Source organism: Fundulus heteroclitus, chromosome 12 (genome assembly GCF_011125445.2).
Source record: "Fundulus heteroclitus isolate FHET01 chromosome 12, MU-UCD_Fhet_4.1, whole genome shotgun sequence".
Taxonomy (NCBI): domain Eukaryota; kingdom Metazoa; phylum Chordata; class Actinopteri; order Cyprinodontiformes; family Fundulidae; genus Fundulus; species Fundulus heteroclitus.
The window spans coordinates 24779605-24794299 of NC_046372.1; the positions used below are offsets into that span (position 1 = coordinate 24779605).

The window sequence follows — 14695 nt, forward strand, 5'->3', positions numbered from 1 at the left end:
TCTCCGTTCAGGAGATTGCTGCAAAGCCCGTCACTGCAAAAAGAGAACAAAATGGAAATTATCATATTTTACCTTGATTTAAGCAGCTAAATAAGACTATTTGCCAATGATATTGGTGTCGTTACCCATAAAATAAGATAATTGGATATACTGCACTTGAAATAAGATGATGGCAATGAATTATTCCCATTTCAAGTGCAAAAATCTTATTTTATTGGCAAATAGTTTTATTTATCCCGATATTTTTCTTTTCTTTTAATAAAGTAATTATAAATCTCTGAATGTAATTTTTTTTAAATAAACGGCTGTAGATAAATATGAGAAACGACTAAAAGATAATCTACTGGGATAGAATAGGAACAAAAGTATAATTTAATGCAACACATAGACCATCTCAATATAAACAACATAGTCACAAGCAATTAGTTCATGCACAATTGGATGTACATTATGGATGAGATTGACAAGACGGAGAGACTGACTTTATAATTATACGTTATAAAACTGTTTTTATTTATTTTTATTTATTTATTTCATTAAAAAATAACTTTAAAATTCATAAACACAACACTAGAAAATCCATGCATCTTGAATGAAAAGGAGCAGAGAGAAGAGCAATTTTGATATCTGCCCCTTAACTTATCTTACAATAATTGTGCATCAGTTTTGTTACTTAATCCTTTTTTTTTTTACAGCATTGACATCCGTCTCGTCTCTGTTATCCATATTTGCTGTAATTACATTTTACAGTATTCAAAAAATATCATATAGCATAATTCAAACTCAACTCAAAGTGCTTTACACAGAAACAAAAGAAAACATACAAAACACCAAAACCTTTCTGCTTCAAGGAGCGTTTTATAGAAAAGAAACAATTTCTTTTAATAATATATTGTTATTATCATTGATTTATTTATTACAACAACTGAAATGTGAGAAGCTGTGGAGAAAAATGACAATCTATAGGAAATTGCAGAATTATTCACTGAGAAGGCGTTGAACAGCTGACATTATGTTCTGTAAGTTCTGGAGAATTATTTTGTATTGTTTTAAAACTAAAAAAAAAGTATTATTATTGTTGTTTTTTTTTTTAATCTTGATATTTAAAAAATGTCCGGCCATGTGTTTGCTGCTGTCCTGACTGCTGCCTGCTCTCCATGCCGTCTGCAGAAGGAGCTGTCGGGCCACAAGAACATCGTGCGCTACCTGGACTCCACCATCAGCTCGGTTTCAGACAGCGTCTGGGAGGTCCTGATCCTCATGGAGTACTGCAAAGGTACGCAAACCTCTCAGAAACGCTTTTTAATAACCCCCCTTTCTCCTGCTGCTGTTGAAATCCGCTCCAGCGTAGAACGGCTACGTTCAGATCAACAGGCGGATCAAACTGCTTGTAAAACACCGCCTCAGTTACTAGTTTCAAAGTTTAGACGGTGACGAGCGACGCTGATCTGCTCTGTATTCTCACGCCTAAAGAATAAAGATTGAGCTTTAGTTATTCCCTAAATAATGCTGATATTTGATCTTTGCTTCTTGTTGACCGTTTAGTTTTTCTAAAACAAATGTTTCAGGCAGTTTTACTCCCAATCAGAGGTCGTACTCAATTAAGAGCAGCCCTACTTTAACATATTTAAAAAGTAAAAAGTAGTCAGTCAAGAAAGTACTAAACGAAGAGTAAAGTATTCAGTAATAAGGATACTCAAGTAAGAACTAATCATAACAGCTGATGATTTAATATTTAAAAATGATGTAATCAGACCGACAAAAAATATGTTACGTGTAAATTCTGGTATTTTAAAGTAAAAAATGAAAAACATACAAAGAATAACATGATTGCAAAATAACATTTAGGCAAAAGAATCTTTTCTAAACCATTTTTTCAACATTAAACTTAAAGCAATGCTTACAGCAGATAATGTATCTACAGTATGTTAGAACAATGCAAAGTACTTGCAGTAACAATATCTACTGTTTACTGAACGTTCATCTGACCTATAAATGGATCAATGAGCTCAGCAGATAGAAAATAACATTAAATAAGAAAGATTGTGTATAAATAAGAAGTCTCACTTTAACAAAAAATCCAGGTTTTTTTCTCTCTGGTACATTTTTGGTTAAAACAAGTTTGTTCTTTATTCATGAAGTTTCTCGCAGCAGGTAGAGCAGCCAGAGATTTTACTCAAGAGCAGCGATAGTTGAGTAATAATATAACTCAAGTAAAAAGTACAGAGCAGTAAAACTACTCCTAAAAGTACATTTTGTTCATAAAGTTACTAAAGTAAATGTAACTAGTTACCAGCCACCTCTGCTCTCATTAGATGCAGATATTCTTACAGACGGTAAAATAAACTCTAAATATGAAGGCCAGCTGCTTTTTGCAGCCTGAATGAGTAAATTGTGTTTAATCCTGTGTGTTTGTTGTGTTTTTGCAGCGGGTCAGGTAGTGAAGCAGATGAACCAGCGGTTAAACGTGGGCTTCAGTGAAGCCGAGGTCCTCCACATCTTCTGTGACACCTGTGAAGCTGTGGCTCGCCTTCATCAGTGCAAAACTCCCATCATCCACAGAGACCTGAAGGTGAGCAGAGCCAAAAAGTCTTTACGTTATGGTACAGAAGAATATTTAGACTTCCAGACTTCTATATCCTGTTTTTATGAAGGGATTAATGAGTTGCATCGCATAAAAAAAAAAAAAAAAATTTAATTTCACACATGCATCGTGTAACAATCAGTGCGTAATGCAGCCAATAAACGTCTAAAAAGGCCGAATAAACCAGATGTGACACGACTAAAAGTCCAGCTATACCTGACGTCCTTTGGTTAGACAGGTTGTTGTGGGAAAACGTGTTTAAACGCTGTTTTTATTTTACAGTACGTGGTTTTCACACCTTCCATGTTTAATGCTGGAGCTTAGAGGACAAATGCAGTCAGAAAGCGTGTAGAAAGTCTTTTACTCCTGCTTAAGTCGGGATAGATTCCCAACTTACTGCAGAACAGCCAAAACTGGAATCTATGAAGATTAACTAAGATCCAAATTTTCTGTAACATGCTTTTATTTTTTACTCCCTGACGTCTGATCTGCTGCTCAAATTAATTTCACTTTTAAAGTTTATCAGATGCCACAAATGGCTGAAATCCTCTAACTCCTCAGACCCTCAAGGTTAAACACCCAGAATGTTTGTTTTGTTGGACAGAGGAGTCCAAAAAGTCAAACTATTTTCAACTTGCAGAGTTATTTCATGGAGAAATGCTTCCTGTGCTGAAAACTGCAGAAGAAGAGTTGCATGCATGGCTAGTTGTCAGCACAGCAGATCTAGGAGGTGAACAGCTGTGGTCAGACGTTTCCAGCCGCCCATCATGCCTTTAAATCTCATATTGACTTTAAGTTTAAGAGAAAACATTTGAACTATTCTTTCCCCATTGTGGGGTGATTCTTCCACATGCAACTGCAGGGACTAAAGCTAGAATCGGCTGCGTGAGTTTTCATTTTATTGTAGATTTTCTCTGATTTCTACAGCACTGCAAAAAGGGGGCTAACAGAAAGTAAGATTTTTGTAAAATTTATATATATTTTCCCCTGATTTGAGCAGCTAAATAAGCCTATTTGCCAATGGAATGAGAATGTCTACCCCTAAAATAAGATAATTAGACATCCTGCACTTGAAATAAGATGATTGAGATGAGTTGTTCTTATTTTAAGTGCAAAAATCTTATTCTGTTGGCAAATAGTCTTATTTAGCTCCTCAAATCAAGGGAAAATACACTTAATTTTAAGAGAATTTTACCTACCTTTAGTTCCCTTTTTGCAGTGAGGGTCAGATAATTAAATTCCAGGTAACCTGCTAACTTCTGGTTAGCGATCATGATTGACTGCAGGTTGGCAGCATTGACTGGAGGGACCAGAACTCAGAAAAATGTGGAACCTTTAAACAGAACAATGGGAGTTATAGATTTATTCAAGTACGTTACGTTTAATCAGACATGTCGCCTCTTTCTGTGCGCTATTGCTGTTTTTAAACAAGAATATGGCAAGAAGGAGAACTACGGCCTGGGTACCTCAAGGGTTCTTCATAGATGGAACAGGAACGATTAAAGGTGTATGAAACAAAATTGAGCTGACCGAGCAGCCAACTCCTGGCGACACAGATTTGTCATTTGAAGTTTAAACTGTGTTGTCATGCAAGGTGAAAGTAATATTTTCTATAGATGCTTGGCAAAGAAATACATCTTTGTTATTTACAGCTACTGATCTAAGAACGGTTGTCCCTCGCCCCTTTATCATTAGAAGTGTGAATTAGGATGTTTTAAACAAATTAGCTAGTTAGCATAGCCGTTAGCCGTGGCGATAAAGTGTGGCTCTGGGCCAGCTCGCTCCTTTGTCCTGCTTAATATTTGTTGTGATGTTATCAGCACAGATCGTTTATATCTGCAGGTGTGTTGGCAGTGTGGGCGGGCCGTTACTTTATCGGTTTATTGTTATAGTGGAAAGTTTCTTATCGTGATCAGAATTTGGGTTTATCTTGAGTGATAAATTCAAGCTAGTGGTGTCTGAAATCCCCCAGATTTGTCAGGATTGATATTTTTCCTATTTTCCTCCACTGTTGGTTTCTTGATTGCATCAGTAAATATCAATTAATTAATTAAAAAATTACTCTTCTCACTGCAAAAAGGGATCTAAAGAAAGTTAAATGTTCTTGAAAGGAGCGTATTTGTCCTTCATTTGAGCAGGTAAATAAGATGATCTGCCAATAGAATGAGTATTTTGACTCCTAAAACAAGATAATTAGATGAACTGCACTTGGAATAAGATGATGGAAATGAATTGTTCCTGTTTTAAATGCAAAAATCGTATTCCATTGACAGATAATCTTACTCAACCGCTCAAATCAAGGACAAATATACTCATTTTAAGAACATTTTACTTTAAGTTCCCTTTTTTCAGTGATCTATGCAACTAGTGTCCTGATGAAACGTATTTAGAATTTTGTTTTTAATGTTACATCATTAAATATGTCTTTTTAAGGACAGTGTTTGTGTTTTTTGGGCTATAATTTAATGCAGTGGCAGCCAGACAGCTGCCTTAAAAAGACTGCAAGAAGCTGTAATTAGTCTTTTATCGTCGATCGTTATCAATTCAATTCAATTTTATTTATATAGCGCCAATTCATGAAACATGTCATCTCAAGGCAATTTCCAAAGTCAAATTCAAGTCACAATAATAGCACAATATATTTAAAATTTAAAGTTCACATCAGTCGCCCCTAGTTCACAGCAGGTTTGTCTGCTTAGCGTGAATTTGAGTCGTTTCTCCTGCCTAAAACCAGCAGAGGGGATCCACACTGATCGGTACAGTTTTTAAGCGATATCTACCGGGTTTCCTTAAATAGGAAGTTTTTGTGACCAATCTGTATAATCTGATTGAGTTTGACTTTGGAAAGTGCCTTGAGATGATGAGTTTCATGAATTGGCGCTATATAAATAAATCTGAATTGTGATTGATTTGTATCAGAGAAAATTTAAGATAAACTACATTTTGAAAACTTCCTGGAAATGGTTTCTGCTGTGGAAATGCAGCTTTAGTCATAAACTTTAATCATAAATGGCTAAAGGCCAGCCAGGGATCGACTACATTCACTTTTGTTTATGTGAAAAGCGAGAAACGCGAACACGAGGCTTTAAAGCTGCCCGGTCAGCAAAACGCCGCCCCGTTTTTAATTTCACTTCTCCTTCTGATTCTTCTGCTTTTCCTTTTTTTTAAATCCGTTCCTCCGCTCCACCCACCGCCTCCAGCCCAGATCAGCTGGCATGGCGGCTGATTTTTTAACGTTAGCAGGATTGTTTGGCTCAGATTCACCTTCATTCTGCTGACGCTCGGAGTCTCGTGGTCGTTTCCCACCCTGGTTTGAACCCCCCCCCCCCGACCCCTCGCTGCCATCAGTGGGCCGCTGTGCTGGGTCCAGTTGGACCGGCCTCTAAACAGAGCGGTCCCTTCAGCTCCACAGGCCCGTCCTCTGTTTGCCGTCTATCTGTTGGGCCCACACAGCTTGCGTAACGTTGCAGGGACACAAAAGACCGTGGAGGCCCAGTCACGCATTGCCAGGGGAAGTGAGAGTGCAAAAAAAAAAACCTTAACCCTGAACTGGACGTTCTTCTGTTTTTTGAGCGTTTGTCTGTGTTAATCTTTATTTAAATACCCGTCTGGATTTCTATGCTAAGATAATTAGTTCTTTCTTGCGGGTATCTCTCTAACCGATTGCATTGTTTTCTAACGTTTAATCTCCTTTCCTGGAACAATCCTGGTGATCCTAAAAGATCAAATTAGTCACAACCGAGATCTCATACCTCCAAAAATGACCAAAGCTATCCTGCTTCATTATCTTTGTTCTTAAATGTGTTTGTTTGTGACTTTTGAACTTTTGCACTGCAAAAACGGATCTAAAAATAAGTAAAATGTTCTTAAAGTTAGTGCATTTATCCTTGATTTGAGCAGGTAAATAATATTATCTGCCAATGGAATGAGTATTTTGACCCCTAAAATAAGATATTTAGACATCCTGCACTTGAAATAAGATGATGGAGATGAGTTGTTCCTATTTTAAGTGCAAACATCTTATTCCATTGGCAAATCACCTTATTTACCTGCTCAAATCAAAGACAAATGCACTAATTTTAAAGAATAATTGACTTATTTCTAGTTCAATTTTTGCAGTGTGAAAGCGCTCAGCTGTGTACGAAACAAAAACTGCTTGCAGGGTGAAGAGTTGACCCATTCAGCCTGGAGACGTATAGAACCAGATTTAAATTGGAAAACACTTTGAGTTTATTTTTTCACCTATTCCGTTATTAAAAAAATAAAAATAGCATTTGTTGAAAGAACTGAAGCTTTTTCCCCCCCATTTATTTGTATTCATCCAATGTTCTTTGTGGGATTTACTCCGGCAAAACTAAAAGCTGATGGATAATTGTGGGTTTTAAGTTCACAACAGAACCCATTAATAAATGTCCAGGCGTATAAAAGTGGGCCGCCTGCAGCCTTGCTGAAGGGCGGCTGCCCCATATACAAAGGCCATTAGTCCTCCACTGCACCGCCTGGGGTTCCAATCCCGACCTCCAGTCCTCTGCTGCATGTCTTCCCTCGTCTCTCTCTTTGTTTTCTGACGTTTGAACAAACGTCTCTAGAGCCACGAAATATATAATAAAAAAAAATAAGAGTGAAACTTTCTCAGCTTTTCTGACTGAACTTATGGGTTTAACCAAGTGTTTAGGCCCTTTTCTTTCCTGGATGAAGCTACTAATCACCCTTTAAGTTTTCTCTACCATAGAAAGTACTCCTGGGTCAATGTGAGCTTCTGAGCTTTCTGTGTCTCTGCTCTGTCTTCTCTAACATAGAAAGTACCCCTGGGTCAATGTGAGCTTCTGTGCTTTCTGTGTCTCTGCTCTGTCTTCTCTAAGCCCCAGTGGGTGGAGGCAGATGAGCGTTCACACTGAGCCTGGTTCTGGTTCTGCTGGAGGTTCTCCTCCCTGTTAAAGGGGAGTTTTCCTCTCCACTGTCGCTTCATGCATGCTCAGTATGAGGGATTGCTGCAAAGCCATCAACAATGCAGACGACTGTCCACTGTGGCTCTACGCTCTTTCAGGAGGAGTGAATGCTGCTTGGAGAGACTTGATGCAACCTGCTGGGTTTCCTTAGAGAGGAGACTTTCTGACCAACCTGGAGGATCTGATGGAGTCTGACTTTGGAAAGAGACTTGATGCTGAAAAAAGTATCGATACTGTCAGATGTGCCCTTTCTTGCTTTGTGGAATATACCGATAATAAAACCCAGCTACGCTGCAAAAACGGAACTAAAAATAACTAAAATGGTCTTAAAATGAGTGCATTTATCCTTGATTTGAGCAGGTAAATAATATGCTTTGCCAGTGGAATAAGATTTTTGCACTTAAAACAGGAGCAACTCATCTCCATCATCTTATTTCAAGTGCATTATATCTAATTATCTTATTTTAGGGGTAAAAATACTCATCCTATTGGCAGATAATTTGATTTACCTGCTCAAATCAAGGACAAACGCACTAATTTCAAGAAATCTTTACTTATTTTTAGTTCTGTTTTTCCAGTGTACATACATGTTCTGTTGTCCACAATGTGGTGATTGCTGTCAGAATAAAGCGGGGCAATATTTTTAGTCGTTGTACTCAGATGTAGCTCAAACTGTACGATGAAACCTCAGGGTTTAAAAGTTCACACCTCACCATCTCTGTTCTTACTGTGCGACCCAACGCTTTGATGTGACCTGACTGCTCACACTGTACGTCTAAAAACCACGTCAGACTCGTCTACCCGGAAGCCAAACGTAAACAGTAGAAGAAGAAAAAAAAGGCGGTAGTGTCAATGCTCCCTGTTAAATATGAGGCTGCTTTGGCAACGCGTCGCTCCTCCGTAGTTTGACTCCATGTCACACGTACCGCCGCCATGATTCTATCCTCTCCTACGTTTTTGTCTGAGAATAAGAAGAACTTCCTTGTTTGCACATGCTCAGTGCGCGAGGTTGGAGGAAATCGGCTCGTAGCTCTGCTTCAACAGCAGACCTACTGTACGATTCCTGATGAGGAGGTGGTCATGAGGCTAACGGCCCCTCGTTACCTCCTGTATACGACACAGGACGCACAATTCAGCTGAAACTCAACCTGATCCAAACAATTCTCGCAGGAGTGAAGAATCGGCCCAAAAAGGGCAAATAAAAATCGTACCGTGTACGCCCGGCTAAAGTTGGGTAATTTGCAGGAGTAGTTGACATGATTGATGGTTTATTTTAAGGTTTTGGGCTGAAAGCTCAGGTTGCCTCTGCTCCAACGGCTTGTCTCTCTTTTACCAGGTTGAAAACATCCTTCTGAACGACCAGGGGAACTATGTCCTGTGTGACTTCGGCAGCTCCACTCACAAGGTCCTGTTGCCCCTCAAAGACGGAGTGACGGCCGTGGAGGATGAGATAAAGAAGTACGTAGCAGCTCTGTTTGTACGTTGGCAAATAAAAGTTGTCTTTCACAGGGGGAATGTTAATAAATGTGAATATCACTAAAAAGTTGATTTATTTCAATAATTTATTTAAGTCGTGAAGCCAATTAATAGATCCATTTCACACAGAGATCACCGTCGAACAGGCATCTCTTCAGGCTTCATTATTAAAATCTTTTTTTTTGCTGCTCCTAATAATTAAATGTTTTAGGAAAATGGGTTTTTATCACCTGTCAGCCATAATCCTCAAACTGAACAGAAATATGTGTGTGGAATAAAACTATATACATGTCAGTTATTGAGTTAAACTATCGAGATAAAGTTTTCAGTGATATTCTAACGTGATGAAATGTCAGCGGTATCACAGTTAGGGCTTTTGTAGGCACCGACCGAATCCCGTCGGCACTACTGGGTACCGAATCACGTAAAATCAAGCGGTACCTAAACGCCTCACTGTGACACTGAGGGAATGGCAGAGTGGCCAATTTTCCAAGCCGAACCTGAACACAGCTCGACGTCAGCAGCCGCTGGTCTAGTCAAAGCACGGCTGATAGAAAGCATGGCTCCGCTTTTCAAAATGGCTGCAGATTACAGTAATGTAATAATGTAATGTAATAATAAATGCAATAATTATGAGGCAAAGTTTAAGGCCAGCGGTGGGAATACTTCTAACCTGAGGAAACCCTGCTGCCAGTTTGGAGAATTTCTCCCTATATTTAGTGATGTTTCAGACATATCTAGCGACCTTATTTCTAAAAAGTGACTAGCAAAATATCTAGCGACTTTCTTCTGTTATCAGCGACTTCATGTGAAAGTAACAATCGTTCTGCAGAGCAGCTCCTCTCCAAGCGCTGAATCCCAGACAGCAGCTGCTGCAAAGAGAGCAAAGAGGAGAGCCGCTCCGTTTCCACATTACAAATCTGTCCCACCCTGATTTATAAAGCAGGATAAAATATGTTTTTAATGTATATTTTTTTTCTTCTGTGCTCTAAAACAATTCCCTGAATTTTATTCACACGCAGCTTCAATCCCGTCTTCACCTCGTTCTCTCTGTGCCTCTGATAATAAAACTTGATTTTATTATTTCATTGCCTTAATTATATTCAGGAAATGCATTAAAATGAATAAATTATTTAATTAGGTTCATTCGTAGATCCAAACAAGTTTTATATATTGAGAAATAAACATGTTAAATTGTAAGATGCAGTGATTTTATAAAATAAACTGACATTCATTACTACATAAACACATTAAAGTACCAAAAATAGGTACCGTTAAGTACCGGGTACCGTATCGGTCCAAATGTGAAAGGTGCCCATCAATAATCTCAGTCCTCTCCTATCAATCCTGCGGCTGCAAACAACTTTATTGGCCCTTTGCAAATCGTGGTTCACCAGGCGGCGGCTCTGCTTTGTGTGTTTTAGATTTGCTCAGAGTGAAATCTCAGAAGGCGGCTCCGCTCCGGCCTGTTCACGTTCCCACATTTACAACTGGAATAAAAAGCGACGTGTGGCGCTTATCAGCACTTTATGACTGTTTTATTTAAACCGGCCTGCTCCATTATTCACAGAGAAACCCGTCAGGTCTTCTCTCTGTGAGGTTTAGGCGACCCGGCACGGCTGTACTTTATATTGTTATATTTGTGACACAGACAACATTAATTTCCAAAGAATTTTTGATATTTATGGCAGTAAAACTGTTAGTTCTGTAGTTGAATGGGACTCATCGTCTCTGCTATAAGCTGAAATCACGGCGTGCCCATCTGCAGATTTACTTCCAACATTTAACATTATAGCTGCTGAACAAAGTGCTCTACAAGAAATGTAAGAGAGAACAGGAATAAAACAACAACATCATATGGGAGCTACAGAAATCTAAACAGTCCAGGTACATGGAGAGGATAAAGGATTAAGACGCAGATGTTGAATAAAAGCAAGGAGGAAAAGTGTTTTTAAAAAGAGCAAAAGATGGAGCTTAACTCAACATTTCATCTTTAGGTTTATAACTAGGTTTATAAAAAGAGAATCTAATGAAACCAGTGATCACTAGGAAGCAGGTATTTCACCGTTACCTTCGTCTGTGGCCAACCAGTGGTCCCCTAACGAGGCTGTGTGGTCACCGCTGATTACTGGTTAACTACCAATTAGTACATGATTAGTTCCCAAGGTGTTCTCTAGTGGTTAATAAAATTCTGTGTACCTTTTTATTGTAAATTTTTAGCAGTTTTCCAGCTTCATAATCTGACCCAGTCGTCACCAAATACCAGAAATCCTCACAGATGTAAAACTCAACTCAGTTCAGGTTTTTAAAATCAAGAACTACACGAATGAAATGGATCCAGTTTGTTTAGTCGCACAATACCGATTTGACGTTTTTTTTTTTTAGCAAAATGCAGCAAATCTTGCTACATTTATCAGGACATGATTGTTTTTAGGGCAGTTATTTTAGATCATTGTGCTGCAGATGGGCTCTGCTGTGGCCCCAGCCTTCCATGAGACCTTCCACTTTTCTCCAAGGCTCCTAAGGCCTGTGGAAGCGATCCAGGCCCTCAGCATCACGCGTCCTCCGCAGTGCCCAGCAGAAGACGATGCTGGGATAGAAATGGAGTCACATTCCCTACTTGGCTGCTGTGTTTTCGTGTCTTTCCCATTTTGCAGAGCAGCTCTGGGAATACCGTATAAATGTGCCCAAACGTTAGATTGTTTATTCTGCAATAAAAATATAATATAAGATTAATCTGAAGCACAATTCTTTTGATATCTCCTCAACTCTTTGTTTGTGTTCATCACCAATAATGTAAAAATGTGACGATTCGTCCACATGTTGACCTAAAAGCTTACGTTTTTTGGCACTTTTTTGCAGTAACAGATGCATAATTGCATCATTTCCACCCTGACTTGTTCAGTTTCACCATGAAATAGTTTAACAGTGTCTACATTAGTCAGATGCGTGGGCTTCTTTCTGAACTGGACCGGTCGGTGTTTGTGTGGCTGAATCCTCGTCGTCTTTGAAGCCACTGAAGCTTTCCTGTTCTTGTGTCTCACAGGTACACGACCCTCTCGTATCGGGCCCCAGAGATGATTAACTTGTACGCAGGAAAAGCCATCACCACTAAGGCGGACATCTGGGTAAGCTCTGTCTGCTGCTGCTGTCGGCGTTTTCCTGGGTGTCGCTCCGACCCGACAGGTTCCTCTTCTCTCGGCTCGCCCCGGGCCGTTTCGCCTGCTCCTGCTCTCCAACCGTCTTTCCTCCATAACCCGGCCAACCCGCAGCGCCGTCCCGGTTTCTTTCCCCCGGTTTGAGGGCAGCCAGCGTGAAACACTTTTTGTTTTGCAGCTTTGCATAAAAGGACACAACTTTCCCCGTTCGCTCTCACTTCCTGGTCTCCAGCCACGTTTAGACGTTGGACCTCGGTTAAAGTGTCCCTGCATTCTGACGCGCTGCTGGTTGGATGGAGAGCGGAGGAAGGAGGAAACGCCTTCAGCATTTCTGGGGTTAACCCACTTCTGAAGTTTGAAACGTCGCCGTGGAAGAGACAAATTTAGCTGCTAATTTAAATAAAGGATAAAAAGGGAAACTTTTTGCATGTGGATTTTTAGAAGTAGCGACACAAAGATTTATTCTCTGCTGAGTAGCTTGTTGCTGGTTCACGTTCATTCATAACGATTTAATCAAAGCAGTTTTTCTGCACAGATCTCTGGTTTCAAATTGTTTTTCAAAACTTCTCAAGCATAAACTAAAGTCCTTATTCAGCGTCCCACCGGCTGTTATGTTGAGTTTAATGGGGAAAATATGGAAGTGACTTTGATTAATTTCCCTGTTTTCTTTTAGATCATTTAACAGCTGGATCTCTATATGGGCGTCTCATGAAAAACAAACCTTTATTTCAGTAATATTGTCATATTATATATATTATTGTTCCTATATTAAGCATTTCCAGCCACCCTGAACCCTGAAAGATTATTGAAACTATATATTCTGCCACTAAGTAATAAACTCCTTGCAGTCGCCATATGCAACCACTTTAAAACATATTATTGAGAAAAGTGGAGACTAACTTGTGACCATATTTGAAAAATATTGCCCAGAATTTTATATTACTTACCCCTTCTTAATAATAAGACGTAATTACTTGAAGTCTAAATGCTTTATTTCAGTCTCTTGGTTAAATAAATTCAGATTTAAATCCAGTCAAATGGTCCAACTCTGCCCCCTACTGACTCACTTGTGCACCTACAGTTTTTTTTCTCTGTGGGATTTAAAAGGCTCTGTTGTCTGAAAACGGGAGGTTTTTTTTCCCTCTGGGTTCCTAAACAGTATGAAAATGTGAATAATTTGATTTCTGCGTTTTCAAGGATAAGAAAAGAGAAAAGAAAACAGAATGGGGGGTAAAAAAGTTTCTATTTCCAGACTATTTCCTGTGATGTTAAAGTTTCTGTCCCTCAATTTGCCTGTTGGATATCCATCCATCCATCCATCCATCCATCCATCCATCCATCCATGCATCCAGCATTAGTCTGTATCCGTCCGTCTCTTGGTCCATCCATCTTTTCCGTCCGTCTTCCCTGCAGCCCGACTCCTCTAGAGACAATCAGCCGGCAGCGTCTAACGATGGACGCCGTTCCTAATCTAACTCCTGCTTTCTCCGCAGGCGCTCGGATGCTTGTTGTACAAGCTGTGTTTCTTCACGCTTCCATTTGGGGAGAGTCAGGTTGCCATATGCGACGGTACCTTCATCGTCCCGGATAACTCCAAATTCTCCACCAAGCTGCACTGCTTGATCCGTAAGTGTCCAGGAATCGACCCAACGCCTCATCACGGTGATTCTGTCTCTGTTCACGGACCTCTGTGGCTCCTTTTCTGCTCCCCCTACTGACGAGCCACCACTGTTCAAACGATGCTTTATTTACTAAATAATAGTTTAAGGCTTTCGGTGGAGGAACACAAGCAGATGAAGAAAGACTTAACACTCAGAACAGCAGCAGGGAAGTGACCCGTTGGAGTTTATTGTTGTGCTGCAGCCTCCGACCAAACTTACGTCATCACTGGTTGGGAAATATTTCTGATGTTTGAGCCACACGTGTAATTAAAGTGGAATTACACAAGCAGAGCACAGTGACTGCTCTGCTTTGCTTCTCTTACACTGGATCTAAAAATAAGTAAAATGTTCTTAAAGTTAGTATATTTGTTCTTGATTTGAGCAGGTAAATAATATCATTTGCCAATGGAATGAGTATTTTTACCCTGAAAATAAGATAAATGGATATCATGCACTTTAAATAAGATGATGGAGATGAATTGTTCTTATTTTAAGTGCAAAAATCTTATTCCATTGGCAAATAATCCGATTAACCCGCTCAAACCAGGGAAAGATGCACTCATTTCAAGAAAATATTAGTTACTTTTTAGTTTTCCCTCATTTCCCAGAATAGGGACGGCACATAACCAGATTTTATACACTGCAAAAACGGATCTAAAAATAAGTAAAATGTTCTTAAAGTTAATGTATTTGTCCTTGATTTGAGCAGGTAAATAAGATTATCTGCCAATGGAATGAGTATTTTGACCCCTAAAATAAGATAATTAGATATAATGTACTTGAAATAAGATGATGGAGATGAATTGTTCCTATTTTAAGCCCAAAAATCTTATTCCATTGGCAAATCATGTTATTTCCCTGCTCAAA

At 39.3% G+C, this 14695-nt stretch overlaps 1 protein-coding gene across 1 annotated transcript in view; it reads left to right on the top strand.

Annotated features, from left to right (window-relative positions):
* The window catches only part of bmp2k (BMP2 inducible kinase), a 59714-nt gene that overhangs the window by 23965 nt on the left and 21054 nt on the right, over positions 1-14695 (top strand). Inside the window, exons 3-7 of the mRNA XM_036144336.1 lie at positions 1171-1276; positions 2430-2572; positions 8870-8991; positions 12056-12137; positions 13661-13793. Coding sequence (XP_036000229.1) covers positions 1171-1276; positions 2430-2572; positions 8870-8991; positions 12056-12137; positions 13661-13793 — 586 coding nt within the window. The remainder of the gene's footprint in view (positions 1-1170; positions 1277-2429; positions 2573-8869; positions 8992-12055; positions 12138-13660; positions 13794-14695) is intronic.